Raw genomic sequence first — 26,364 nt, forward strand, 5'->3', positions numbered from 1 at the left:
GAAAAAAATGAGATAAATTAAATGTTCTTTAAATACCTACCATTAGGAACATCAGTTACCCCCAGAAAGAAGTAAAGCTTGGAGGGTTTGGAGATGTGCTAAGAAGAATGAGAGTGGGGTGACAGTGAGAAGAGGGGTGAGAATAAAGCCAATCAGATCTGACCTGTGTGGTGATTGATGTTGGCCTTGTCTCCTTTGTGATACATACGCTCTGTCACCATCAAACAACCCAACATGTTCTCAAGATGATTTTGACAGTTTTATAGGTCAGGAGAAAAAGTTGCACTCCTCTCCTTTTGTGATGGAGTATTCGTTTCAGATTGAAGGAAACTTCCCCCGGCTTCCAGGCCCCTCTGTAGCCAGGCCTTGCTACAAGAACCAGTGAACTATTGGCCAGCCACGTGGGCAGGGCCTTCTCTGCTCCTAGCTGTTCACCCAGAAGCAAATGTCAATTTCATTTTTGTGTTTTTTTTCTTTTTTAAGTACTGACAGCTTATAAGCCATAAATATATTTTGGGCAACCACTTTAACATAGTATTTTTTAAACAGGGAATGCCATTTTTAAAATGTACAGAGAAGTATTAAGTGTTACAAGTTGGTTACCATTCTTAGAATTTTAATCCTCAGAGCCTGTTTTAGTTAGTAAATTCTCTTGTTTTTTGAAGCCATCCCAGAAAAAGAAGTTGTGCTTATTATTGTTGGGTTTTGTTTTGTGTTGTTTTTTTTTTTTCAGTTTTGTTTTTGTGGGGCTGGTGTTGAGCCAAAGGCAAGTGCTCTACCACTAAGCCATATATTCATTCCAGCTTTTAAAAATTGTAATGATTATGAATATAAGCTAAATATGAGATAACAATAACAGATAAAGACAGATTTCTGATATCATGGTTATCAAAGACAATTTAGTTTTTAAAGGATTTAGCAGATGGGTCTAAGTTTACTTTTTCTCACAGCTACATTGATGGCTGTTCTAGGATATTGAAGTCTATAGAAAATTTTCTCTTGTTAATATTCCTTTGATTCAAATTTAAAATAATAATTTGATATTTATCTCTATGATATGTGTGTCTATGCATATGTACATGTCTGTGCATGTGAGTATTTGTATGTCTTCATATAACATCTAAAACAAGATGTTCAGATGGGGAATATATGAATTTTGATATGACAGGTAACATTGTTGACTTAAGTCAAATGCACTAAAAAAGAGTGTACGTTCTAAGACATCTTCCCATGAAGTCTGAGGGAGGTTTAAGTTTAATCCTGTTGTAACATTTAAACAGAATTTTTGGTAAGACCTTTACAACACAAAAAATACTGCATGTAGACATGTATGATAAATGATACTGGGAACTTTTCTGAGACATAATGCGCATTTGGACAGACATCTGGTCTATATTTTTATACATACGGGTTCATAAAGTCTTATTATCTCCCTTTCATTCTCCCTATACCTCAATACCTTCAAATTGTAAATGTCTTCCTCCCACATATGGCTGTCTGTTACAAACACCCTCCGCCCCCCCCCACCCCCCCCACCCCCCCCACCCCCACCCAACAGCAACCAAACTGTTCTTGGTCTATATCACCACCTTGTGGCCATGGTAGAAAAATTGTTCTTTATGCCTTGAACACTTCTCAAAATTAAAATCAAATACAACTCTGTGACTTCCTCTCTCATCTTTATTCCAATTTATGACCCTTGATACCTACAGAAAATGCATATATACTACTTTCAATGGATACTTTTTATACTTACCCACTTTTCTGGCTTTTCCGTGTTTTCTGTCTGCCTGATTTCATTCCATTAAAAGGCCTAAGACATCCAGTAATAGTATTGCTAATACTGGACAAGATAGGCACCCTATATTTTAAATAGTAGCATATGGTAATGCATTGTTTTATTAATTTTTAGTTGGCTTTTTTATTGTCAAGGTGATGTATAGAGGGGTTACAGTTACATAAGTAAGGTAATATGTACATTTCTTGTCAAACTTGTTATCCCTTCCCTCATTTTTCTCCTCCTTTCCCTCCCCCTAACCCTCCCCCAAGTTGTACAGATCATTTCCAACATATTGTTTTGTTCCATTGGTTCCCCCCCATTGTCCTTTGCTTCACCATTCTGTTGTTCCCCTTCTCTGCCCTAATTCAAATAAATGTATCACATATACAAAAATGCTTAAAATTTGCCAAGTGCCAGTGGCTCATGCCTGTAAGTAATCCTAGCTACTCAGGAGGCTGAGATCTAAGGATCACGGTTCAAAGCCAGTGGGCAGGAAAGTCCATGAAACCCTTATCTGTAATTAACCACCAGAAAACCAGAAATGGCACTGTGTCTGAAGTGGTAGAGCACTACCCTTGAGCTGAAGAGCTGAGGGACAGCGCCCAGACCCAGAGTTTCACAAATCTCTTTTAGATGCCACACAAACACATGCATATATATATATATATATATATATATATATATATATATATATATATATATATTTAAGTAAATATCCTCATCTCATTTTTTTGGTGGTACTGGGGACTGAACTCAGAGCCTTGTCTTACAATCAGGCAGTCTGCCACTTGAGCCAGGCCTTCAGCCCTTTTTGACTTTTGCTGTTTTCAAGACAGTGTCTCCTTATGACTGAGCCAGCATGGACTGCCAAACTCCTACTTGTGCTTTCCTGAGCCACTGAGGATGACAGGCACATGTCACCATGCACAGCCATTGGTTGAGATGGAATCTAATGGACTCTTATTCCTGTACTGGCCTTGAACTAAAATACCCCAATCTCTGCTTCCCAAGTAGCTAGGATCACAGGCTTGAGCTTCCACATCTAGCTTCCATCTCAAATTATTATTTAGTTAACCTCAGTAATGTTGCTTAAATACTTTTATTCTAATTACTTTAATTACTAGTCATTACAATTTTTCATGTAAAATATGGAGTACTTCAAGTCTACATAGCTTTAAACCATAGTAGGATGATAATTGTAGAATATTTTCATGGATAAATACATATTGTGTACCAAAAAATATACTTTTCTAGTAAATACAATGACACATTCTAGAAAGGAAATGAAAACGTAGAGGAAACATAACCCATTTGCAAGGTGGAGACTGCCAGTGTACATTACACCTATGCATTAAAAACATTCAATTATTCACAAGTGCCTATAATGCTTGGCAGCTCTAGGCATCTTGGCTTCTGTTGATCTCACAGTTCCTTGGAGTCTCCAGATTCTTCAATTCTAAACCTATCTAGATGCTTAATGCCATGTTCCATTTAGAACAAGGATTTGTTTCAAGACCGTGGGGTTAATAATTACATTGAAGGCCTGTATGTGACGGTAAGATTTTAAGTATTCTTCCTTTTAAATGGAAAGCAACCTCCCTTAATACAAGCCATATTTTTTGAATAATAAAATTGGCCCCTGTCCATTATTTCTCAGTCCGTGGAAGAGCTCAGAGCAGGCCTGACTGTGAGCCTTCTGGGGAAAGAAACTCACAAGTGTGCATTTCATGTTCTATATTTAATCAGTTTGATTCAGACCTTACTGAGTTCATCATTGTTCTGAGTAATGGAGTAAAGATGGGACTTGCAAAATGTTCATAGGTGAATTCCTTATATGAAAGAATTATATTCCTACTGCCCATCACATCCATGTGTGCAAGGGATCCCTTACATATGCATAGATACATAGTCTTAAATCCACCCATCTTACATTCATGTGTACCTGAGATTGTATTTGGGGGTCCACATAGGTCTTGGGGTCATTTGTGAGAGACTCCCTTCTCCCATGCCTTTTGAACCTGTTTTTCTTTTTGTTCCTGTCATAGCTATTAGCAAAATAGTCAGGTGGGTTAATAACACCAGAGTCCTGGCTTCAGCTACCCCAAATCAAAAGAGGCATTGACACAAGGTCTTCTGGCTCTAAGGATGTCTGCGGTATTTAAAGCAACATCCATTGCATGTTTCCCCCTGGTGCTTCCTCATCTGCTTCCTTCCTGGCACTGGGCTTTCCTTCCTCATGTGAGCAGCCTGCCCCTGTCATGGCAGGACTTCTCCTCCTGATGCCAGAAGCCTGGGTGTCACTGACGATGGTCCCTGCTGTCCTATTCTTCTTCAGGAGCACCTACACAGGCCACAGCAAAGCACCCCAGAGCACCACAGAGAACAGCACAAATACACATTATTCCTATTACTGTAGAAGTGCATGGTCACTTCGGGCAGGTGTGTCATCTGTCCACGTGTGACCAGAATGAATTCTCTTTAACCAGTTGCCACCAAAGGGAATGAAAGACAGCCAGGTCAGGAACATGCTCTGCATGTTCTGCATGTTCTTGCTCTGCATGGGGCTCTTTCCCCAGCCTCAGTAGTACCTAGCTTACATATGTCAGGACAGCTCTGTACTCTAGCTCTGATGAGAGAAGAAATTGCCACAGCAGGTGCAATTTACTCCATTGGGTTCTAGAATATTCCAGTCTCACTTTTTTTTAAAGGAGGCTAATTAAACACAAGCCTAGACAAAGGAATGCACAGATCATTGTAGATTTATCCTGTTGACAGAGCAGTATGTTTTCCATGGGCGTGACAAATTCTGGCAACTGGGTAATATATAAAGAATAGAGAATTATTTAGCTCGTGGTTCTGGAGGCTAAGAAGTCTATGAGCATGGCGCTGGCCATCTAGTAAGGGCCTTTGAGCCATAGCATACAATGGCAGAAGCCATCATGTGGCCAGACAGAGCAAGTGTGCTAGCTCAGAATGCTTCTTTTTCTTATGCTTTTCATGAGTCTGCTTTTCATTACATCAATAAAATATCATAGGCAAGATAACTTATAATGAGAAAAGGTTTACTTTCCATGAATTATGGCTCTGGAGGTTCCATTCCAAGATCAGGCAGCCCCATTGCTTTGGGCCTCTGGGAGGACATCAGACGATAATGATGGGGAGCACATGTCAATGCAGTCTGCCCGTATCATATCTTAGAAAGCAGCTTAAGCAGGGAGACAGGTCCCACAGTCCCTCCCTTCCAAGGGCATGCTCTAAGGACTCAGACACACACACACACACACACACACACACACACACACACACATGTCCACAAGGCCCTGCTGATCACAGGTTCCACCCTCTGCCTCCATTTCACCACTCCTGGGACCAAGCCTTTAGCACATGGGAATTCAGAGGACAAGCACCAAACCATTGCAAGGTTGATTGTGCAGTAAGGGCCTCGTATATTAGCTTCTACCCAGGAAGATGCGCAGAATACAGCTGAGAAGACTGATACTGACAGCCTCAGTAATAATTGAGCACCATGACCTGAATGGCAGACCAGCCTCCTTTGCCTGCCCTGTCTCCTTTACTCACCTGTCAGTAGGATTCAGCCTCTTGTTGAGCAGCTAAGATGGGCTAGCAGGAGGATATTGAGATGCAAGGAGTTCTGAGTCGCTGGTCTTCAGAACCTCATAGGGACCAGCACTTGAAGAATCTCTGCACTGGGCTTCTCAGGGACTAATCGATCTGATGGAAAGGGACAGCACTCTTCAGCCTTGAATTAAATCCAAACTTTGGCAGTCTCAAAGTTTTCTGTAGAAGCTCCTACCCATGTTTTAATTTACTCATGTTGTTTTCTTATTTGTAAGTCTTTCCTTCCCACCCAAAGGACTAGTTTTGCCACCTGCTTAGTATTTGACCTTAGCAAGTGATCTGCCCATTCTGTGCCCCAGTATTAATAATGATACTTCCTGTATAGAATTCTATGGGGATTAAATAGAGTGCACCTGAAGTGTTGTGTGCATGATACAAGGTAAGTGGGATACCAATAGGGGATTAGGCAGAGTCTCACTCTACGAGATGGCTAGATGGTTTCCACTTGCCAAGTCCCAGTCCCCATCCGGAGCTCTTGTCCTATCTGTCAATCCACTGAATCCTCCCAGCCATCCTGCTAGGGTTAGGTTAGTGCCTATTTCTATGGATGTAGAAATCAAGGCACATAGAAGTTACATGACTGGCCTAAGACCTTGAGCTTTTAAAAAGAGAGGAGCTGAGATTCTGGACAGTTATTTTGCTGGCTGAAAGTATCTGGACTCCGGGCCTCAAAATCAAGAGGAATTTGGTGAGTAAAATAAACCTGAAGGGTTGTGAACTAGAAGGATTATTTGCAGAGGTTTTTCTCAGTCTTGAGTCTGAAGATTCAATCAAACAGAGGGCTGGCTCACCTCAACAGAGCTGGAAGAACCCAGAATCTGAAAGTCTGATATGTATTTCCCAAGCTGTTTGCCAGGAACAAAACTTTGAGGAGAGTTGATTGAAAATATTGATTTAAAAATGTAGTCTTGTGCCTGATATAGTGATGCAGACCTGTAATCTCAGCTCTTGGATGCAGAGGCAGGCAGATTATGAGTTTGAGGCCAAGCTAGGTGATAAGACCTTACCTGAAAAAGAAAAAAAGGAGGAAGAGAAAAAGTGTGTTCTTGTTATTCATCTCACTGATTATTTTACTCTTTATTCAGCCCTGCTCTTATGAGTACATAAAAATAATAGTTTCAAGACTAACTGCAATTATTCCCTGTCACTTTAAGACTAGGTGTATTGATGTACTAGCAGTGTTAGAAATGAAGCAAAATGGATCATCTCATGTTTTCTTTAGGAAGAAAGTGCCTCTTGGGCACAGGTGGCTCATACCTGTAATCCTAGCTACTCAGGAGTCTGAGATTTGAGGATCACAGTTCAAAGCCAGCCCAGTCCCCACCCCACCCCCCAAAAAATCATAAGACTCATCTTTAATTAACCATCAAAAGCCAGAAGTGGGCTATAGTTCAAGTGGTAGGGCACCACCTTGAATGAAAAAGTTAAATGATAACGCAAGGCTATGAATTCAAACCCCAGTACTGACACACACACAAAAAAAATAGAGTATGTCAATGATGTAATTACTTCACGTGTGACTTAAGAAGCAGTTATTGTTTTTCTTACTCCTGACAGCTCTAGCACCTAAGGAAGACGCTCCACTGACCCATGTACATTATTTTCTGAGAAATTCTCCCTGGTTTCTTGTATTGATAAATATCCCTGCCCACAGTTTATGGAGGAGATGTAAAAGGGGTGTCTTGAGTCTAGGACAGAGTATTGATTTACAACACTGTGAGATAAAAGGGTAATTGAATGATTATGTACCTGAGAAACAGAAATCCAAAAGGGAATCCAACAGAGACTTTGTCCTCACACAAAACAAGGCAAGGTAGCATTAATGCATAAGAGGGGAGGGATGTTTCAGGCTTGTTAACCACTGTGTGTTCATATCCTAGCAAGGTCAACTGTGTGATTAAGTACCTTCCAGTGCTAGGTGCTCCTATGACAAAGAACACATAGGATTCAATCCCCGTTGAAGGCTGTAGATCTGGTGACTTTAACCTGCCTAAATGAAGGCCTGACCCTCAAGGACAAACATTTATATATAATCCTTCCAAATATTTCCAGACAGTTCGTCATTAGGATCTCTGGAGAGAGCTGCAGGTTCCCCCTGTATCCCCGATGCATCCTCTGGCTGCCATTCCCATGCTCCCATGCGACTCAGGCTGCCCTCCCCTCCCCCTGGCCCCACTCAGGACATCAGTGTTCTCTGTGTCTATTAGACGGCCTTTTGCTGTGTTGCTCTGTTGTGTTTTGCGTGTTATGTTTTTTTTTCTTTCTTTCTTTTTTTTGCAATGACACTGAGTGGCCTCCTGTATTGTCTCTTTCAGCCAGTAATATTAAAGTAGAGGCTCAGAGTGATGAAGAGAATAGGCGTGCCTGTGAAATGAATGGGGAAGAATGTGCAGAGGATTTACGAATGCTTGATGCCTCGGGAGAGAAAATGAATGGCTCTCACAGGGACCAAGGCAGCTCGGCTTTGTCGGGACTTGGAGGCATTCGACTTCCTAATGGAAAACTAAAGTGTGATATCTGTGGGATCATTTGCATCGGGCCCAATGTGCTCATGGTTCACAAAAGAAGCCACACTGGTAAGGCCTGGCATAGTTCTTCCTTCAGGGGCCTGAGAAGGTCTTGTGGATGTTGAAGGAGTTAAATGTACTGTTGGTGTAGAGCATTTGGAGCTTGTTTCAACAAGGGACGGGCCCTGCACCACTGCAAGACGCTGCCTCCAGCTTGTACAGAGGCATAGAATTCTTTCTTTGGAACAATATTTAAAAATCATTTCTCAGTTTGCGTATATGTAACAGTGTAATCAAAAAAGGTGAAGTTGCTAGGTGCTGATGACTCATACCTTAACCTGAGCTACTCAGGAGGCTGAGAGCTGAGGATCAAGGTTCAAAGCCAGCCCCAGCCAGAAAGTCCATTAGAGTCTTATTTCCAATTAGCCACCAAAAAAAAAAGCCAGAAATGCAGAAATGGAACTGTGGCTTCATTTCCATGTGATAGAGCACTATCCTTGAGCACAAAGCTTAGAGACAGTGCCCAGGCCCTGCGTTCAAACCTCAAGACAGGCACACACACACACACACACACACACACACACACACACACATACACACATATGAGTGTAATATTCTGCCAGGTTCTGGTGACTCAGGCTTATAATCCTAGCTACTCAGCAGGTTGAGATCTAAGGACCATGGTTTGAAGTCAGCCCAGTCAGAAAAGTCCATGAGACTTTTTATATAATAATAATAATAATAATAATAATAATATGTTTAAGTAGTTGTACATAAAAGTTGCCATTTAACAAAGCAGTTTATGACTATCATATATCTTATATCTAATTAACCAGTAAAAAGCCAGAAATGGAGCTCAAATGGTAGCGCTCCCAGCTTAAGTGAATAAAGCTAAAGGAAAGTGTCATGGTTCTGTGTTCAAGCCCCACTACCAACACACACACACACACACACACACACACACACACAAGAATATAATATTCTGTGTCCTACAATGAAGAAACACAAGCTGTCTAATGTCCAAGATCTATGCCCTAGCTCATAAGACGCCCTATCTCTGGGGTTGTGGGAAGCCAAACAAAGCTTCAATAATTTCATTCACCCTGCACCTGTGGTTTTCATAGTAAATCCTGTGGATTGAACAGTGAGATACATGCCCCAAAGAAATAAGTATCCCTACCACCACCAAGACCAGTAAAGCATTGTAGAAGCAAAGCATCAATGTCATTCATTCACTTTTAAGTGTGCACATGGGGTTTCCCACTGAGTAGAAACTTTTCTTTCCATAGGAAGCTTCCTGAAATGTGGGTAAAACACAATAAATGCACCAACTCTAGTAGTCACAGAAAGGTTAGATATAACACAGACACCATGAGCCCCGCCTGCCAGTGAGCGGGATCCTTTGGCATTTCAAAATTGGCATCTGCTACTTCAAAATCCAGGAGGATAAAAAGGGAGCCACATTGGAGACAATGAGTTTTGTAAGATCTCAGGAAGGTTAGAAAGATGTCTTGAGAATTATAGTTTCTAGTGCTTCTTCCATGGGGCCAAACACACATTTATAAAAATTAAAACAAAAATTCAGAAAAAGCATTCAGCAAAACTACTTATTAGGAAATGTAAGTATCTGTGGGGTTGTAATTCTATATAAATAAAGCAGTTTCCAAAATAAAGCAGTTTCTAAAATAATGTAATATGTAATATATTATATATAATACATATCACAAAGGGCCATGGTTATATATTGAAGATCACAGTTCAAAGTCAGCTCAGGCAGGAAAGTCCATGAGACTCTTCTCTCAAATTAACCAACAAAAAATCCAGAAGTGGGAATGTGACTCAAGTAGTAGAGCCCCAACCTTGAGAGAAAAAGCTAAGGGATAGTGCCAGGATCCTGAGTTCAAGCCCAGCTACTGGGATATGCCCCCCTCCACACACATACACCACATATGACATTCATGCTTGCTTAAAAATAGGGCTTTAAAAATCCTGCATTTTAGAATAGGCCATTCTGCTTTTCAGAATGGACTTCTTAATCTTCAAATTATCCAGTCATATCCAGGTCATAAATATATACAAGAGAGTAGTCTCACTGTCCCCTTTTATAATGGGATAAAAATCCACGGGAAGGAGATAAACAGTAATATGGCACACTCAGACCTATGATAATACATTCCTAATGTGGAATAAGCTCACAAATGGATTACTTTCCTGCTAATTCATGTAAAGTTTGACTCTGCAGTGGAAATTCTCTTAAATAAATATTTGATAAGTGAATCCAATTCTGGCACACTAAATTGCCAAAACATAACAACTGCTGCCCTAATAAAAAGAATAATTACCTTTAATGAATAAACCTGCCAAGTATAGATATGCAAATGGTACCTGCGGTTTGCTGAGTAAGTTCTTCCACTAATAGGGGCTAAATGTCACATCTACCCTGATACCCTCATTCTTTACATACAGAACATGTACTTCCAGAAAGAAAGGTTTTCTACAAACTACTCCATTTCTGGAGTAGTAGCCTGGTCATTTACTTAAAAACAAGAGACTGAACAGTTTGAACATATGAACACAGAAGGCCATAGGTAGATAGAGAACCCATTTGGCCAAACTAGATTTCAACAGCTAGACACAGAAGAAAAGTTTTCCTTTCCCTGGTTCTGGGTGGAATATGTTAAGAATATGCTTTCTGTATTGTCAGTATTTACATCACTTACAGCATCCCCCTCCAATTTGAAAAGGCCTATAAATCATATGGGATCTTGTGGAAATGCAGGCTCTGATGCATACTGGAAAGCAGGCATTTTTAACAACTCCCTTCCCCCCCACACACACACCGGACACAGGGATGCCAGGACAGGGGCCATGGAGCCCACTTAGATTCTGGGGACCTACCATCCTGAGCAGACCATTTAGATGGCTGTTCACTTAAGAGCTTAGATAGGGTGAGATAAAGCTGGCACATGCATCATGCCACTGTCCCTCTCCCAGGCCTGTGAGCCATCAGTCAAGCATAGGACTTCCCTGGTTTCTCTTGGGAAATTGAGAAGAATCGGGATCAGTTTGTTGGTTAGAGCTCTTGCATCTGCTCATATTACCACCTTGGTGAAGAGCCAGTGGTGCCATTTCCTCAATGGTCCATGGGTACCAGCCCTTCCCTGCCTGTTGGGCCTCATCCTTGTGACTATGCTGTCCCGGCCCTCATCTCAGGATGTGTGAGAATCACACGCACAGGAAAGAAACATTGAAGGGAACCCACCATGCAACATGTGTGCCATTTATTATTCTAAATAACAAAGACCAAGAAGATGGTCAGACCAGGAAGTCTGTGCAGACTTGTCTCTCAGGTCAGATCAGGCCCTGACCAGAGCATCCTTTGTGGTAATGCCACCTGGCACAGTGTGGCTATCCAGCATGGTGTGACCAGGCCCATTCTTTTCAGCTCCAACATGTTTTGTTAATTCTCCTTTTTGGCTAGGCTCTCAGAAATTCTAAGATTTTCTGTTTTCCCTCTACAGTGGAAAACATGTAGAGTTGATAAGATGAAAAACTGTTTGGGATCTGTGATATCAAATTCTCTGTCCCAGTAAAATGAAAGGGAATACAAGCTTGGGCAACATTGAACTTAGCCAAACTAACAAGTTGTTGATGTGCAGAAGGCAGGCCGTTTCCAGTAGCAACAGAAAGAATACACAGACCTGGCTTCAGGGACATGCCCCCTTGCATACAACACTCCCTTAAGTGGAACACTGTGTGTTATCATCTTTGAAAATGCTGTCCTCCAGACCTCCTGGCCCTTGGGCCCTGCACAAGAAATCAGAAACAAATAGATTTCCAATGAAGCTTGGCCTTGTGGTGAAGATTAAGGTTCCAGGCACAACAGAATCCCAGAGGATCAGTGACTCCAAGTTTAAGCGAGTTCTCCCTCTTCTTTGCTTCCTGCAGAAGAGTAGCAAGCCTGTTTGACCTTTGTTCACTCTGCTTCCAACTGATAGGGATGCTCACTCTACTTGCAGCCAATCAGAGTGAGGGGAGGCATGGCACTTCAGTCTCTCCTCAGCACAGAAAGGAGAGCACTGGATTTTGCTCATAGGCTTAGGGTCATGTCTTAAACACACTTGAGTCACCATGAGTTTCCCCCACATCTTCACTGTGGGAATTTTCCTGTCTCTACCACTCAGCTGACAGGCCCACCCTGTACAGATGAGAACTGAAATTCGAATTCCTCCTCTCTGGGTCTCTTTGTACACACGGTTCACATTATTTTTATTTTTCCTTTGTTCAGTTAAACACACACTTCATGAACACTTGTAATAAAGGCTCAGAAATGTTCCTAATAGGAATTAAGTGACTGCCCTCCTCCTCCCCCGCCTCCCCCGAAGTAGCCCTCAGGGACTACTTGGCTACCGGCCCTTTTCAAATCTCTCCATCCAACACCATTCTGGAACTCAGAGGGTTGGCTATAGTTAATATGTTGGTTGGTCTTACCACAGCCTGCCAATGTGCTCAACTTTATGTAGCCCCTTTTTCTCTACTCAGCCCATATCCAATCTACAAATTAGGATTTGGGGAAGCACTGAGTACAAGCTATTTAGTATCAAGACCTCTTCAGATGGCCCATGATTGAATATCATAATAAATTAGTTTCATTTTTCTATCTGCCAGCTGGAAAAGTGAGAATAATCAAGAAGTCCAGGTAACAATATACACTTTAAGATTTAGTCAGGTTGTTTTTGTCTATGTATGTGTGCCAGTACTAGGCTTTGAACTCAGGGCCTGGGCATTGTCCCTTAGCTTGTTTGCTCAAAGCTAGTGCTCTACTACTTGAGCCATACCTCCACTTCTGGCATTTGGGTGATGAATTGGAGGTAAGATTCTCATGAATTTTCCTGCCTAAACTGGGATTGAACCAGATCTTCACATCTGTTTCCTAAAGAGTTATGATTACAGGGATGAGCTACCAATGCCCAGCAAGGGTGTGGATTCATACCAAGTTATTAATATAATAATACCTCAGTTATTGATAAGTGTGCTCTCTTCCCTCCTGCTCAGGAAAATAATCATATAGGTGTTTTGACCTTCTTTATTCCTAAGAAAATTATTCCCAGGACATGTATTTGCATAGGATCTCTACACCAAGAATTATGACCACCTAGCACTGTTCTGCTTTGACAAAGAAAGCATTTGTTTATCAACAGAGCTCTAATATCCATTTAAACGTGAGAGACATCACTCCTTTCAGTAGAAGTTCAAGGAAATGTTCGCCAAGTTAGAATCAAAGAATCTGTTTCTACCCATCAAGACTACCCATATTCCTTTTCTGATGACTTTTTTCTGGGTTGCAAGCACACACTCTACCACATGCAAGCTCTTTCCATCATAGATTCAGTAGTACACCTCAGAGAATTACTCAACAATGATGACATTGCCTCTGATAGAAGAGCTATGCTTGAAAGAGAACTTGTCTTCTACAGAAATAGACAAACAAAAGTTGACTGGACATAGAAGTTATACAGAAGGAAAAGGGCAAAAAAGGTCCATGGGACTCTTATTTTGATGCCCTGCTATAGGGAAATTTTGGAAGTTTCCTGTGGATGATGGGGCCTCGTTGCCCTGTTTCTAAACTCCTTATTCTATTCAATCTTTCTCCATCTCACTCTCACCCTTACACTTTCTCTATCTGTCTCTCTCCTGATTTGCCTGCTTAGGGACAGACAGGTAATGGAGAAGAAATTGAAAGGGAAAATACAGGGAAAATGTAAATGAAAAGAAGTTATTATAACTGTTATAATGAAGTGCCTTTCATTTAAATATAAGAATGTAACGCTGAAATGAACTTGTGATCCTGAAATGCATTTTTAATGAGTTTCCCTTTTATTTTGCTGCTTCAGTGGCATATTTTAAAGACCCTTTGAAAAAAGCCACATTAAAAAAAACCCCACCAAATGCCACAACACGCAAAATTGGATATTGGTTTATTCCAAAACTGCTGATCAGGAAGAGTGGCTCTTCATCACAAAATGTTGCAGTCACTTTATTTAAATGAGTTTGAATTTGCATTGTGATGTGCCATTCTGATTTAGGGAAAAAAAATTAGATTTTCAGATCAAATTGACCCAGCCAGTGAAGCGTTAAGGAGCTGGCAGGTTTAGTCTGAAAGCCTCATGTTCTATCAAACCTGCAGCCGGTGGAAGTCACCGGGCCCGTGGGAAACAACTTTCTTGCAGGCCACAGTCTTCTTATGCCCAGGCTGAGTTTTGTTCTCACGGCTGGCTCTCCTCTCCTTGCCCCAGGAGAACGGCCTTTCCAGTGCAATCAGTGTGGGGCCTCCTTCACCCAGAAAGGCAACCTGCTACGGCATATCAAGCTGCATTCCGGGGAGAAGCCATTCAAGTGTCACCTCTGCAACTATGCCTGCCGCCGGAGGGACGCCCTAACAGGCCACCTCAGGACACACTCTGGTAGGTTTCCTGGGCAGTCGGGATGCCCAGTCCGGGCACAGGACCACCCACTTTGGGAGTACAGGGGCCCCAGGCCAGTTCATCAACCCAGTTTACCTCCCTCTGTGTAGCCTCCTTGGTACTGACCCCTACCTAGCCTTCTACTTTCCCACTGAACCAAAGGAAATACACACACATACACAGACTCAACTACATGAAGAAAGCCTCCATTTCTAGTAAAGTTTCAGAAGAGGCCTCTTCACTCCACAGTGCCAGGTAAGTGGGTTTATGTCGAGGATTCTGCCCACCATACTGTCTCCCCATTGTACTACACGTGCCCCAGAATTTGCAAACACATTTCACTAAGTTCATGGTTAACCCACACAGGCATGCCCACTGTCTTATAAGGAATGGTTTTTAAATAGCAATGATGGGTAGTTGTCTTCACAAAGGTGACCCAGAGGTGGTTCACCATACAGTTCTGGCAGTCCAGGATATGCTGCTTCAGCCTGGAATGCCTCTTAGCCAAATACCACTCAAAGCTTGGTGAGAAAAGCCAGTCTGAAACTGTCAGCAGAATGTTGGTGGCAGCATTTCCATTAAAATGCTGCTCATGTCTGTAATTCTTGCTACTCAGGAAGCTGAGATCTGAGTATCAGTGAGCTTTAAAGCCAGTTTGGGTGGCAAAAGTCCGTCAGACTCTTATCTTCAATGTACCATGAAAAATGCTAGAAATTAAGCTGTGGTTTCAAGTTGGAGAGTACCAGCCTTGTGCAAACAAGCTAAAGGGATAGCACCTAGGCCCTGAGTTCAAGTCACAGTATCAGAACACACACACAAAAAAGTGCATCAGCGTGGCGCTAGTGGCTCACACCTATAATCCTAGCTACTCAGGAGGCTGAGATCTAAGGATTGCGGTTCAAAGCCAGCCCGGGCAGGAAAGTACTTGAGACTTTTTATCTCCAATAACCACCAGAAAACAGGAAGTGGTGCTGTGCACTGTATCATCAATAGTCTAGACACTCTCAGATTACTCCTATTTGTAGAATAAATCTCTCCCCCATATCGGTCCTTAAAAACTGAATTAAGTTGATGTCTCTCTTTTCTATCCTGTGAAATTAGAATATACTCGTTCAATGTTTTGTGTTTTTCTGGCTCCATGCCTTCTCATTACCCTCAAAGCATAGCACCCTTCTGCTCTCAGGATGGTCTACCAAGTGGTAAACCCTGGAAGCTCATATCTGAGCTAATGAAGAAATCTAGTATAAGACCTGGTGCAGTAGTGCTTCTATTATCTGAATGTACCCTTCACACACACACACACACACACACACACACACACACACACACGCAGACCTCTTGGAGGGAAAACAAAAACAATTATTTAGGTCCTTCAAAATGATTTCACTAGGATAAGATGAAGACTTCAGTCTTTAAGAAATCCAGGCGTAGCAACCTTCTGTTCCCCTGTGGAGTGGCCATGCCCCATATTCTATGAAAAATCAGGATCATTAACATACTTCCTCTGTCACTGGTGGCCAGAGCTGGAGACACCAACACATTTGTTACTGCAGAATTTGTGCCACTGAAGAAGATCTTAGGGGTCAGGAGGAAGAGGGGCCCTTCCCTCCTCACAGCTTGCTTGGAAGTTGTAAGCTACATTAGAGACATACTTTCCTACTGGAAGATATGCTTCCATTCATGTGCTTATAGCAAATGCATTTATTTTCCAGAGTTCAAATCAATAATTCACCAAGAAAAATGGATATCTATGTACTGTGTCCTTTATACAGGAAGCAATTTTGATCATGAATGTCACCAAAGTTATAGATTCCACAAAAAAGGACATGGAGTGGTTACTTACAGTGTATTAATTTCTTAGAATGTACTGGATAAAATCTGTGATTTTAGGCAATATTCAGCATTATTTCTCAGTTTGGAGGTATAGCACTTTCTATAAAGAAAGATGGCTTTGTTTTTCAGAGTCAAGCTTTGGACTTATTTTAATATTAGTCATCTTAAATAATGGTTTTGGTTCACCTAGGAAAAAAATTCAACCCACAAAAGCCTTAGTTAAATCAGTTACCAAACATTCCTAGTTGGATGGTTCTGTTTTCTATATGATATTTTCTAGTGTGTTAAATCAAACAGCCTGAGAAAGAAGACCTTGATTTTGGGGTGGAAGTTTATACTCCTTATATAAGCATTTGAAGAAAATTTATCTTTTAATGGTATCTTCAGTAGTCTTTCACATGGGTACGTTATTGATTCCTTACTAGTCTTCTTTTCATGAAATACCATTCAGTGACATCCAGGAAAAGCTAAACTCATTGTCTAGAACAGCACTATCCCAGTATACTAGCCACATGTCAGATGTCATATTTTAATCTTCATCATTTAAAGTTATGGGGAATGGCAACTTCACTCCGTGTGGAACTAGCCATACTTTGAACATTGAATCGTCACACGTGACTGGTGTCTACTGTGTAGAACAGCACAGAGGATGCCATGTTGGACAGATAACATAGAGAATATTTTCACCAATGCAGTCAGTTCCAGTGAGTATAGTTGATCTAGAAGCTATATCATCCTAATGTTCTTTGTGAGGATAACATGGGGTTTCCGTTGTGTCTATTTATATAAAATATATTACACATTTTCCATGTATATGGAATTACATTTTGCTTTCCTTGGTAAATGTAAATACATTTTACATTTTCCTTGAAACGTTCCATTTTGTTTCTTCATAGTATATGGTCTTACACAAAATATTTTGGTATTACATAGGAAAATATGAGTTGGCGAATGAATTTAACTAGAGCATTTTTATCTACCGTGGTTTCTTAGATACCTCAAATTATCCAGCCTAGCCTTCTAAATTGAATTCACATTGGTTGCATTAGACACAGCCCTAGTGTTGAGCCAAACCCAGCCCACAGCCTACACATGGACTCTGGAGGTTAATTTTTGCATTATCCAGCCTTCCTCAGGTTTCTCTTTATATGATAACATGCTCATGGTTCAATTTTTCTATTTAAAAGACAGGTCTCTCTCTCTCTCTCTCTCTCTCTCTCTCTCTCTCTCTCTCTCTCTGTTTGTGTGTATGTGTGTGTGTGTGTGTGTGTGTGTGTGTGTGTGTGTGTGTGTGTGTGTGTGCTGGTACTGAGGCTTCTGGGACTTGAACTCATGGTCTCATGCTGACGGTTAGCCTTTAAGTTCAAAGCTGATGCTCTATGACTTGAACCACACTTCCACCGGTGATCCTTAGATTGCAGCCTCCTGAGTAGCTAGGATTATAAGTGTGAGCCATCAGCACCGAGCTACAGTGATTAAAAGGAAAGAACTGATTTATCTGCACAGACAAATTAGGATGGAACAAGATTTATGTGAGTCCAGTGGGATAATTCAGGAGTCCCCTGGACTCCTAACCAAGTCCATGAGGCTTTTAACTCTCAAGGGTATAATTTTCTTTTAGTAATAATTGTACCACATGCATTCCCATTACATAGAAGATCAATATTTAATTGGGGTATTGAATTCAATTGTGTTTTCTGCAGTTGGTAAACCTCACAAATGTGGATATTGTGGCCGAAGCTATAAACAGCGAAGCTCTTTAGAGGAACATAAAGAGCGCTGCCACAACTACTTGGAAAGCATGGGTCTTCAGGGCACGTTGTACCCAGGTAAGCACTGAAGCTCCCAGGCTGAGCCTGGACCTTCTCCCTCTCAACTCCGCCTGGCCTTCCCACCATGCTGTGAGGGAGGGACCTTTGGGGCCAGACACACTGTGATTTCCCTAGGAACAAACACACTGTCCTCCACTTTCCAAGGCCTCATCTGACTAGACAGAGCTTGCCTTACAAAGTTTTTCCCTCCACCTGCTGCCCAATGACTCACATCTGTAATCCTACTCAGGAGGCTGAGATCTGAGGATTGAGGTTCAAAGCCAGCCCTAATAGGAAAGCTCTTGAGACTCTTATCTCCAATTAACCACCAAAAATCCTGAAGTGGAGCTGTGTCTCAAGTGGTAGAGCACTAGCCTTGAGCAAAAAGGCTTAGGGACAGCACCCAGGCCCTGAGTTCAAGCCCCAGGAATGAAACACATACACACACACACACACACAATGAAACTTTCCACTTATAGACCTGGAGGAAAGCTACATTTAAGTAGCCCTTGAGTTTTTTAAATGAAGATATTGGTTTGTTTGAACAGAACATGAAGCCCTAAGTTTGGTTCTCAACACCAACAAAACAAAACGTAGAGTTGTGACTGATTCTTCATACTTAGTAAACAAAGTATGTGAAATCTGGTTTTGAAACTTCTTTCATAAAGGTAATCAAGTATGAGCTTTCAGGGTCTGCCTTCAATTATCTGTTCAGACTGAGCGCAGAGTATGTCTACCTGACAGGAAGTTGAAGGGGAAGCTTGTTGGAAGAACCTGACAGTAGTATTGAGGCTGTCAAAGGAGCAATAGGGAGGCTGCATTTGTCTTCTAAGCTATGTCATGTATATTCCATGAGGAGACAGCACTTGACTTAAGTCTGAGATGATGTGAGGAGATTGAACATGGTTGCGTTTACTCACAGCAATGGCAGTTATTAATAAAGACCACTTTGGCAATGAGTATAGAAATGACTTATAAGTAGACCAAATACAGCTAGCCTCTTTCAAAACTCTGTCACTTAGTACTTTGGCATTGGAACACTCCCTCAGTGGGACAGTAAGGGAGAAGCTAAATTTCTAGGGTCTGTATTAAGGTTACATACTGTGCTGGCTTTAGCAAATGGTCCATGAAGGGAAATTCACCAGAGTAGGTACACACAGATTATTAATGGCATGTGAAAGCAAGAGAAAAGACTAGAAAAGAAGCAAAAAAAAAATCAGTGAAAATTAGCCTTGGTACTGAGACGTAACATACCACATACTCTGGCTTCTGAGCTCTCTCCTCACTGGTCTTCTGGGGTCCTGGGACTGGCAGCTGGATTTTCAAGGCCTGAGGCTTCTCACCTGAGAAATAAAGAGATTCTGGAATTATCATTTAGTTTCTGTCAAAGTCTAGACTAGAAAGGTAATGAGAGTGAGTGAAAAAGGAGAAACTTAGATGTGAAAATAATAATACTAACAGTAAATTATCAAATTGTGTCCAGAGCCTAGGGTAGAAAACCATAATTGTGTTTCTTTAAAATAAAAATGTTAACACTCAGGTATTCTACTTTTCTATAAAAGCTGAGTTTAGTGGGTTTTGGAAGCAAATGTTCCTAATGATGTAACTCATATATTAATGCTTTACAAATCATTTTAGGCAATCAAAAAGTACTCATACTGCCAGGTGCCAGTGGCTCAGGCCTATAATCCTAGCTATTCAAGAGGCTGAGATCAGAGGATCATGGTTCAAAACTATCCCAGGCAGGAAAGTCCATGAGACTCTTATCTCCAATTAATCACTGAAAAAAAGTCAGAAGTGGAGCAGTGACTCAAGTTGTAGAGTACAAGCCTTAAGGGGAAAAGCTCAGGGGTGTCACCCAGGCCCTGAGTTCAAGCCCCAGTACCACCACACAAAAAAAGTATTACATCAGTGCAAAGCCCTATAGAATGAAGGTATCCAACATGTACTTGGAGTTAAGGGCAAAGCAATGCAAGGAACAAAGCAAGTGGGATGTTCTCTGTGTCCTCCACCACATTTATTACTGAAGATATGACCTGCTTATTTCACTGAGATTCAGGTTCAGATTTCTCCTCTGAACCCTAGTTTTGAATGTGGGTCCAGAGCTCATCTCTCAACCATGAGTGCTAATTCCCATATGGCCAGCCTCCAAGCACAAAGTCCCTGGAGCAGCAAGGAGCCAAACACGCACGCACGCATGTGCACGCGCGCGCGCACACACACACACGCACACACGCACACACACACAGAAGTTGAAGTCTCTAACACTTGGACCTCATCGACTTTATTCTCCTCTCTTGGTCTATATATCAATAAGTTGACTTTCTGGTGATACGTGTTAAATGTTACCCTGTGACATGAATCAGTGTCCTCTAAGAATATTCATTAGTCCCAACTGGTGGTCAAGTGATTTAGAGCACTACACTGATACCTTCATGTTCCAGTTCTCAAAGGGCAAGAAAGCTTATAGCAAGAAACAGGTATCTGACCACAATGTGGCCACAGGTTGAACCAGGCTTTCATTTAATTAGGTTGAGCGCTTCCTACCTCATATTGCATCAAAACATGCGACTTTATGATAATATTGCTAGTCATCTTCGCATAATCTTTGCAAAAAAGCTAGCCAGTTTTTCATCACTCTAACAAACACCTGAGATGATGAACTTGTCAAAAGAAAAGGTTATTTAAGCTCATGATTTGGGATATTCCATCCATGATTGGTTAGCCTCATTGCTTGGGGTTTGAGGAAAAATAACACATCACATCATGGCTGGAATGTGTGATAGCACAAAATCCTTCACATCATAAGCCACACAGAGAAAGGAAAGATTGAGGATCCCATGGCTTCCATGTGAGGGCACACCTTCAATGATGTAAGAACCTCCCACAAGACCCCATCCCTCAAAGATCCCACCACCTTCCATTAGCGTCAGTCGATCCTCAGGACCAAGCTTACGATACATGGGCTTGGAGAGCATCCTAGACCTAGGTATGCAATAAAATCTGGTTTAAAGAATGTGGCTGTGGAGGATCCATAAAGAAACTCCAATGATAGTCCTAGGGGCCCAACTGGGCCTTGGTCACATCTACTCAGAGAACTATGCCAGGGCGGTTTGAACTTTGCCTTCTCATGTGTCATTTCCCTGTCCTGTCCCTCCATGTTCCCCAGAGGCCACCCCTCCTTTGTGTTGAGGGACAGTCCCTCTTAGTTTGGGTCCATGCCTATAGGAAAAGTTTCATTTGTCCGATTATAATTTTATTTAATAAAAGGTTTCCAGTCACCTGTTAAACTTTCCTAACATATTTATGGGGAAAAAAAGGTTTTTCTTAAGCCTCAAGTTACCCAAGAAGCAGAATTGTCTGCCTAAGGACAGAATGGCCAGTGATGTGAGATTTGGAGGTCTCTTCTTTCCCTTACTGTGGGCCACTTGGGAACAAGGCTTTGGCAGACCTTGTAAGAGGTAGGGAAGAAACCCCACTTGAGATATGGGGACAATAAAGGCAGCCACTGGGCCTGCTTTATAAAGGAAGTACATACCAGCAAGCACATTAGCTTGGCAGATCATGAGTGTGATCAGTAGAATGGAGTTTTGTGGATTTACATGTAGCTTCCTATTAATCAGGACATGGGCTGTCCTGGTTTATATTAAGTAGGTCAGCATTCATTGACCTTGACCTCCTTAAGTTAAAAGAAAACATCTCCACCACACACACACACACACACACACACACTCACTCACTCTCTCTCTCTCTCTATATATATATGTGTGTGTATATATATATATATATATATGTATATATCAATAATGGTATCCAATTGGAAGTATTTTTTCTTGTTTTTTAAATAAGATTTTTATTGTGAAAATACCGTACAGAGGGGTTACAATTACATAAGCAAGGTAATGAGTACATTTCTTATCAAGCATTGTTGCCTCCTCCTTTGATTTTTCCCCTACCATCCCTTCCCTGTGGTATTCAACAGTAATGAAGACATAAAATACTTAAAGATCAGGTTGTCAGGTAACATGATCTTTGTACAGGTTTGCTACCAAGCTGTAATGAGGCAAGGAAGAAAATGTGTAAGACAGAAGAGGTAATGAAGTAGGGAAGGGGCACTGACGATCCCAAATTGTTTTTTGTCGGGCGCCCATGGCTCACTCCTGTAATCCTAGCTACTGAGGAGGCTGAGATCTGAGGATCATAGTTCAAAGCCAGTCCAGGCAGGAAAAGCTGTGAAACTCTTATCTCCAATAAACCACCAGAAAACAGGAAGTGGTGCTGTGGCTCAAGTGGTAGAGCACTAGCCTTGAGCTGAAGAGCTGAGGGACAGTGCTCAGGCCCAGAGTTCAAGCCCCGTGACCAACAAAAAAAATTGTTTTGTAAATCTTATTGGAATTGGGGGATTCTACATCATAAAGTCTATCTGAGAAAATAAGTAGGAGGATTGACAAGTCTAGTGCTTACCTGAAAAATGTAGCTGTAATATATGGAATGCTTTGAAGAATACACAGATCAATCAATAACAGAAGTAGATAAACCTGAAAGGCCTTGTGATAAACCAGCACAAGATGTCTGAGAGAGGGGAAAGCAGAGACAGAAGAGAGATGAAATAGAAGACTTGATTAGATATGTAAGAGATAATCAATTGATATTTTCAGTTCCTTTTATGTTAGGAGACATTTGAGGGAAATGAAAAGATTACATTTCAAAAATTTTCCCACTGTAAACACTAGAAGTCATTAAACTAAAACTATGCAAGATATAAAATTTTATCTTCAGTGATTGAAAGGAGAAGACAGCATAGAAAAAAGCAGAGGTTGGCCAAAAAGAGCCCACCAGAGGAGTTTGCCTATGTTCTTCAAGCATAAGCAATGTTTGGGTTTATTCCCTCAGTTTGCCAAGATCTGTAGTGGGACCTAAAGTGATTTCCTTCCTGCTGTGGTAGTCATGGAATCAGACTGCTAGGTCATTTCTGGATCTGACTGGTTTCAGTTCTCAGAGGGCTCTTGCTAGGAGGTCCCATTGAGCTAATGGACATGGGAATATTTTCAAACTTGAAAGGACCCTTCACTGGTTCGCAAATAGATCATTGCAGTCCCACTTTGGGAGATGAAGGTGGTGCTTAGTCTTGTGGTCTTAGTTGTAACATGCAGTGAACAGATATGAAAAGAAGGAACACTGGCACCATTGAAGCTGCTGTCTGCCTGGCAGCCCAGCTGCTGAGAGGATCAGTGATAATCTCACATTAGGGTCTGACTCCTGAAGGAGATTCACAAAAGTCAGCTACAACACTGGACATGGCAGCATCCTTCCAACGCAAGCATTTCTAAACTGGCCTCTCTCACTGTCTTTGACTTTAGTCATTAAAGAAGAAACTAATCACAGTGAGATGGCAGAAGACCTGTGCAAGATAGGATCAGAGAGATCCCTCGTGCTGGACAGACTAGCAAGTAACGTCGCCAAACGTAAAAGCTCTATGCCTCAGAAATTTCTTGGTAAGAGTTAAACGTTTGCTGTCTCCTAACAAACAACTCTATGTGGGTGTTTTAAGAGTCGAGTGGAATTAAGTTGAGGATAGAAGAAAGGAAAATCCTTCCTTTTCAAGACGAACCTCCCACTTTTGCTTTCTTAGATGTGATTTTGGTGATATCCAGAGCCTTTGGTGTGATCTGCTTATCATCACAGTCCCTCTAAGGGTGCCCTGGACTGTGCCTCCCGCCCTCTCTGAGTTCCAGATTGCTATTTTGTACAAGAAACCTGTAACACTCCCCTTATTGAGACTGTGAGCACTCACAGGAAAAATCACATAGTAACTGGCCCTGGGAATGGCTCAGTGAACACCCAGCCAAGATTGCTGTTTTCAACATTGAATCCTTACTTATTCAGCTTCCTTGAGAAACCATTAGCTCATACAATAATACACAAGGCTCCCAGAGCAGGCTCTGGAAGGCAAGGGAAGATCAAAGCATAGGCCACTGTGGACATAAAGTGACCCCAAGGACGTGAGACCATTTTAAAGCCCTCCATGTGGCATTCCGCTATTATTATCAGGAACCAAAGGACCACATCTAGGAAAGAGATTAGTAAGGGCTTTGCAGAGCTGAGATGGATCTTGGGAAAGCAATAGGATTTCAGCATATTGTGGTTATTTGAAGACTCAAAGAGGATTCTAGATAGAAAAGAAAGGAGAAACATCAATGCTAGTGGTAGGTTCTGGAATAGAGAAAATGGGACATGATGGAGGAGCAGATATATTCCAGCTTAGCTCAAATACCCACCAGGAAATAAGGGAATTGAAGGTATCCCAGGTTTTAGTTCTGGCTATGAGACTAATGGCCTTCAACAGCAACATGGGAGAAGGAGCCTCATTCAGAAGGAACAGAAAAAGTGTGGGCATATTTTTGATGGGAACAGCAGCTTGGAACATAGAGATAGCACAGGCCAAAAACTGATTGGAAAGCGGAAGTTGAAGCAGTGGCGGCTGCAGTGGAGAGAGGAGGGAGGGGGAGGTCTGGTGAAAGAGGAAAGGAGGGTGAGGTCCGAGTGGGTAGATGGAGTCAGATACCATTTGGAGGAAGGAGGAAGCGAATGAAGTTCTGGAAAGTGATAAGAGTCCAGTGTTTAATACAAGCTTGACCGCCTGCTGTAGATAGCCCAATGCTGGGAGAGAGCTTGGAAACTGGAAAAATATTCACAACAGCCTGGAGCCTTGGGAAAGTGGCTTCAGGAAAGGGAATCAAAGTGCTTGGGTGCCATCTTCCTTCAAATAGGACTCCATTTTGATCTATTGATTCAATAGATTGGGGAGTGAAGGATGCAGAGGAAGGGTACCATTAGAGCATGGAAAAGGATGAGTTGGGTGTGTGGATTTGTCTATGCAACTCTGAGCTTGGTAACTGCAGATAAGGGAGGCCTTTGGTTTCCTGAGCAGAGTAGAAAGGGAGTCCTGATCTGACACTCAGCTGTTGGGGTAGCTGGGGATATCAGGTGGACTCAGACACAACTTCCCACCCTAGCTGTGCTCAGAAGCCACTGAGAATGGGAGTTGTGACAAAGGGATTGACAGGACACCAGAGGAAAGAGCAGAGACGAAGCAGCAAGTGTGTCCAAGGGTTGTGAAGAGTTATTGACCCCAGGAAGGAGGGTGTGACTTCCTCTTTCAGAATGGAAGCCTGAGGAATTCCAAGTGAACAACGGTAGCCCCTTTCACATCTAGAGGCATTAAAAACACTGTAATGTCTATGAAAACACTGTTATCACCTCTGTCACAAGTTGGGCCTTGTCTGGAATTAGAGGTTTCTGTGTTTGAAGTAACAAGAAAACCAAACCATTTACTCTAGTGGAGCAAGCTAAGATGAGAAACTGGTCTCCAGGGGAGAGGTTAAAGTCAGGAGGAAGTGGATTATGGGAACAGGAGGACCAGGAGAGCAGAAGTGGAGTGTGGAAGGAAGGGCTTGCAGCAGCTGTGTGGGGTTGGTGATTTCCCCAGGAGCTGATGATTGGCAGTTCATGCCTAACCCACTTCCTCCCTTAATTTCACTGCAGCCTGATGGCATTTCCATCAGCCATCCCTACCATGTCATCATTTCTCCATTTCTAAAATAATAATAGATGGATCCCAGAGACCTTCCTTCTTCTCAAGGATGCTGCATTTCTCCTCCAAATCAAAACAGAGATTATAGGAGTTCCAGCTACTGTTACATCTGCTGGTCCAGTATGGTGGAATTGAAAGAGAACCAGGATTCAGGATCTAACCCCAGCAGTGACTAACTGGTGACCTTAAGCCAGTCTTGAGTGGCAGTAGACTCAGCGTTTCTATCTCTGAGATGGACATGGGTTAGATGCTGTGCTTCCCTCCCAGAGGTATTCGGAGGAGTAGAAGGGAAAAATGGATGTGGCAGAGTATTTCACACTAGAAAGCACTTTACAGATGGTAGGCCGTATTGTTTTACATGCTGAATATTGCTCAGAGTGGCATATATTTCCACTTTCTTGGTAAGTGAGCTGTGATTCAGATTTGTACATTTGAGCTGTGGCCTGAGTGCAGATAGTATTTGCTTTGTCGGCAATATTCCTTGCCATTCTGACATCAAAGATCTCACCCTCTGAAAAAGTCAGAACAGGCTGATGGGACCACTGAACCCAATAGGAAAGACTGATAATAAATAGTAGTGCTAATAACAGTCTGGCTGGTTAGGATAAGTAAAAAAAAAATAAATATAAAGAGAAAATTAATAATTATTCCTGGTATCTATTGTAATTACCCTACTATATTTTCTTCTTAAAAAGAAAAAGTAAAGCCAGTGCTGGTAGCTCACACCTGTAATCTT

At 41.9% G+C, this 26,364-nt stretch overlaps 1 protein-coding gene across 14 annotated transcripts in view; it reads left to right on the forward strand.

Moving 5' to 3' along the window:
* Positions 1-26,364, forward strand: part of Ikzf1 (IKAROS family zinc finger 1) — a 100,583-nt gene that overhangs the window by 63,431 nt on the left and 10,788 nt on the right. For 7 of the 14 annotated variants that reach the window (XM_042684917.1, XM_042684918.1, XM_042684916.1 and 4 more), the window contains 4 exons: positions 7,735-7,995; positions 14,223-14,390; positions 17,927-18,052; positions 23,395-23,529. In XM_042684917.1, coding sequence (XP_042540851.1) covers positions 7,735-7,995; positions 14,223-14,390; positions 17,927-18,052; positions 23,395-23,529 — 690 coding nt within the window. The remainder of the gene's footprint in view (positions 1-7,734; positions 7,996-14,222; positions 14,391-17,926; positions 18,053-23,394; positions 23,530-26,364) is intronic. The other 7 variants (XM_042684914.1, XM_042684921.1, XM_042684927.1 and 4 more) reach the window with 3 other exon arrangements.

This window comes from Dipodomys spectabilis, unplaced genomic scaffold (genome assembly GCF_019054845.1).
Source record: "Dipodomys spectabilis isolate Male_0828 unplaced genomic scaffold, ASM1905484v1 ptg000092l, whole genome shotgun sequence".
In the NCBI taxonomy this organism is placed as follows: Eukaryota; Metazoa; Chordata; class Mammalia; order Rodentia; family Heteromyidae; genus Dipodomys; species Dipodomys spectabilis.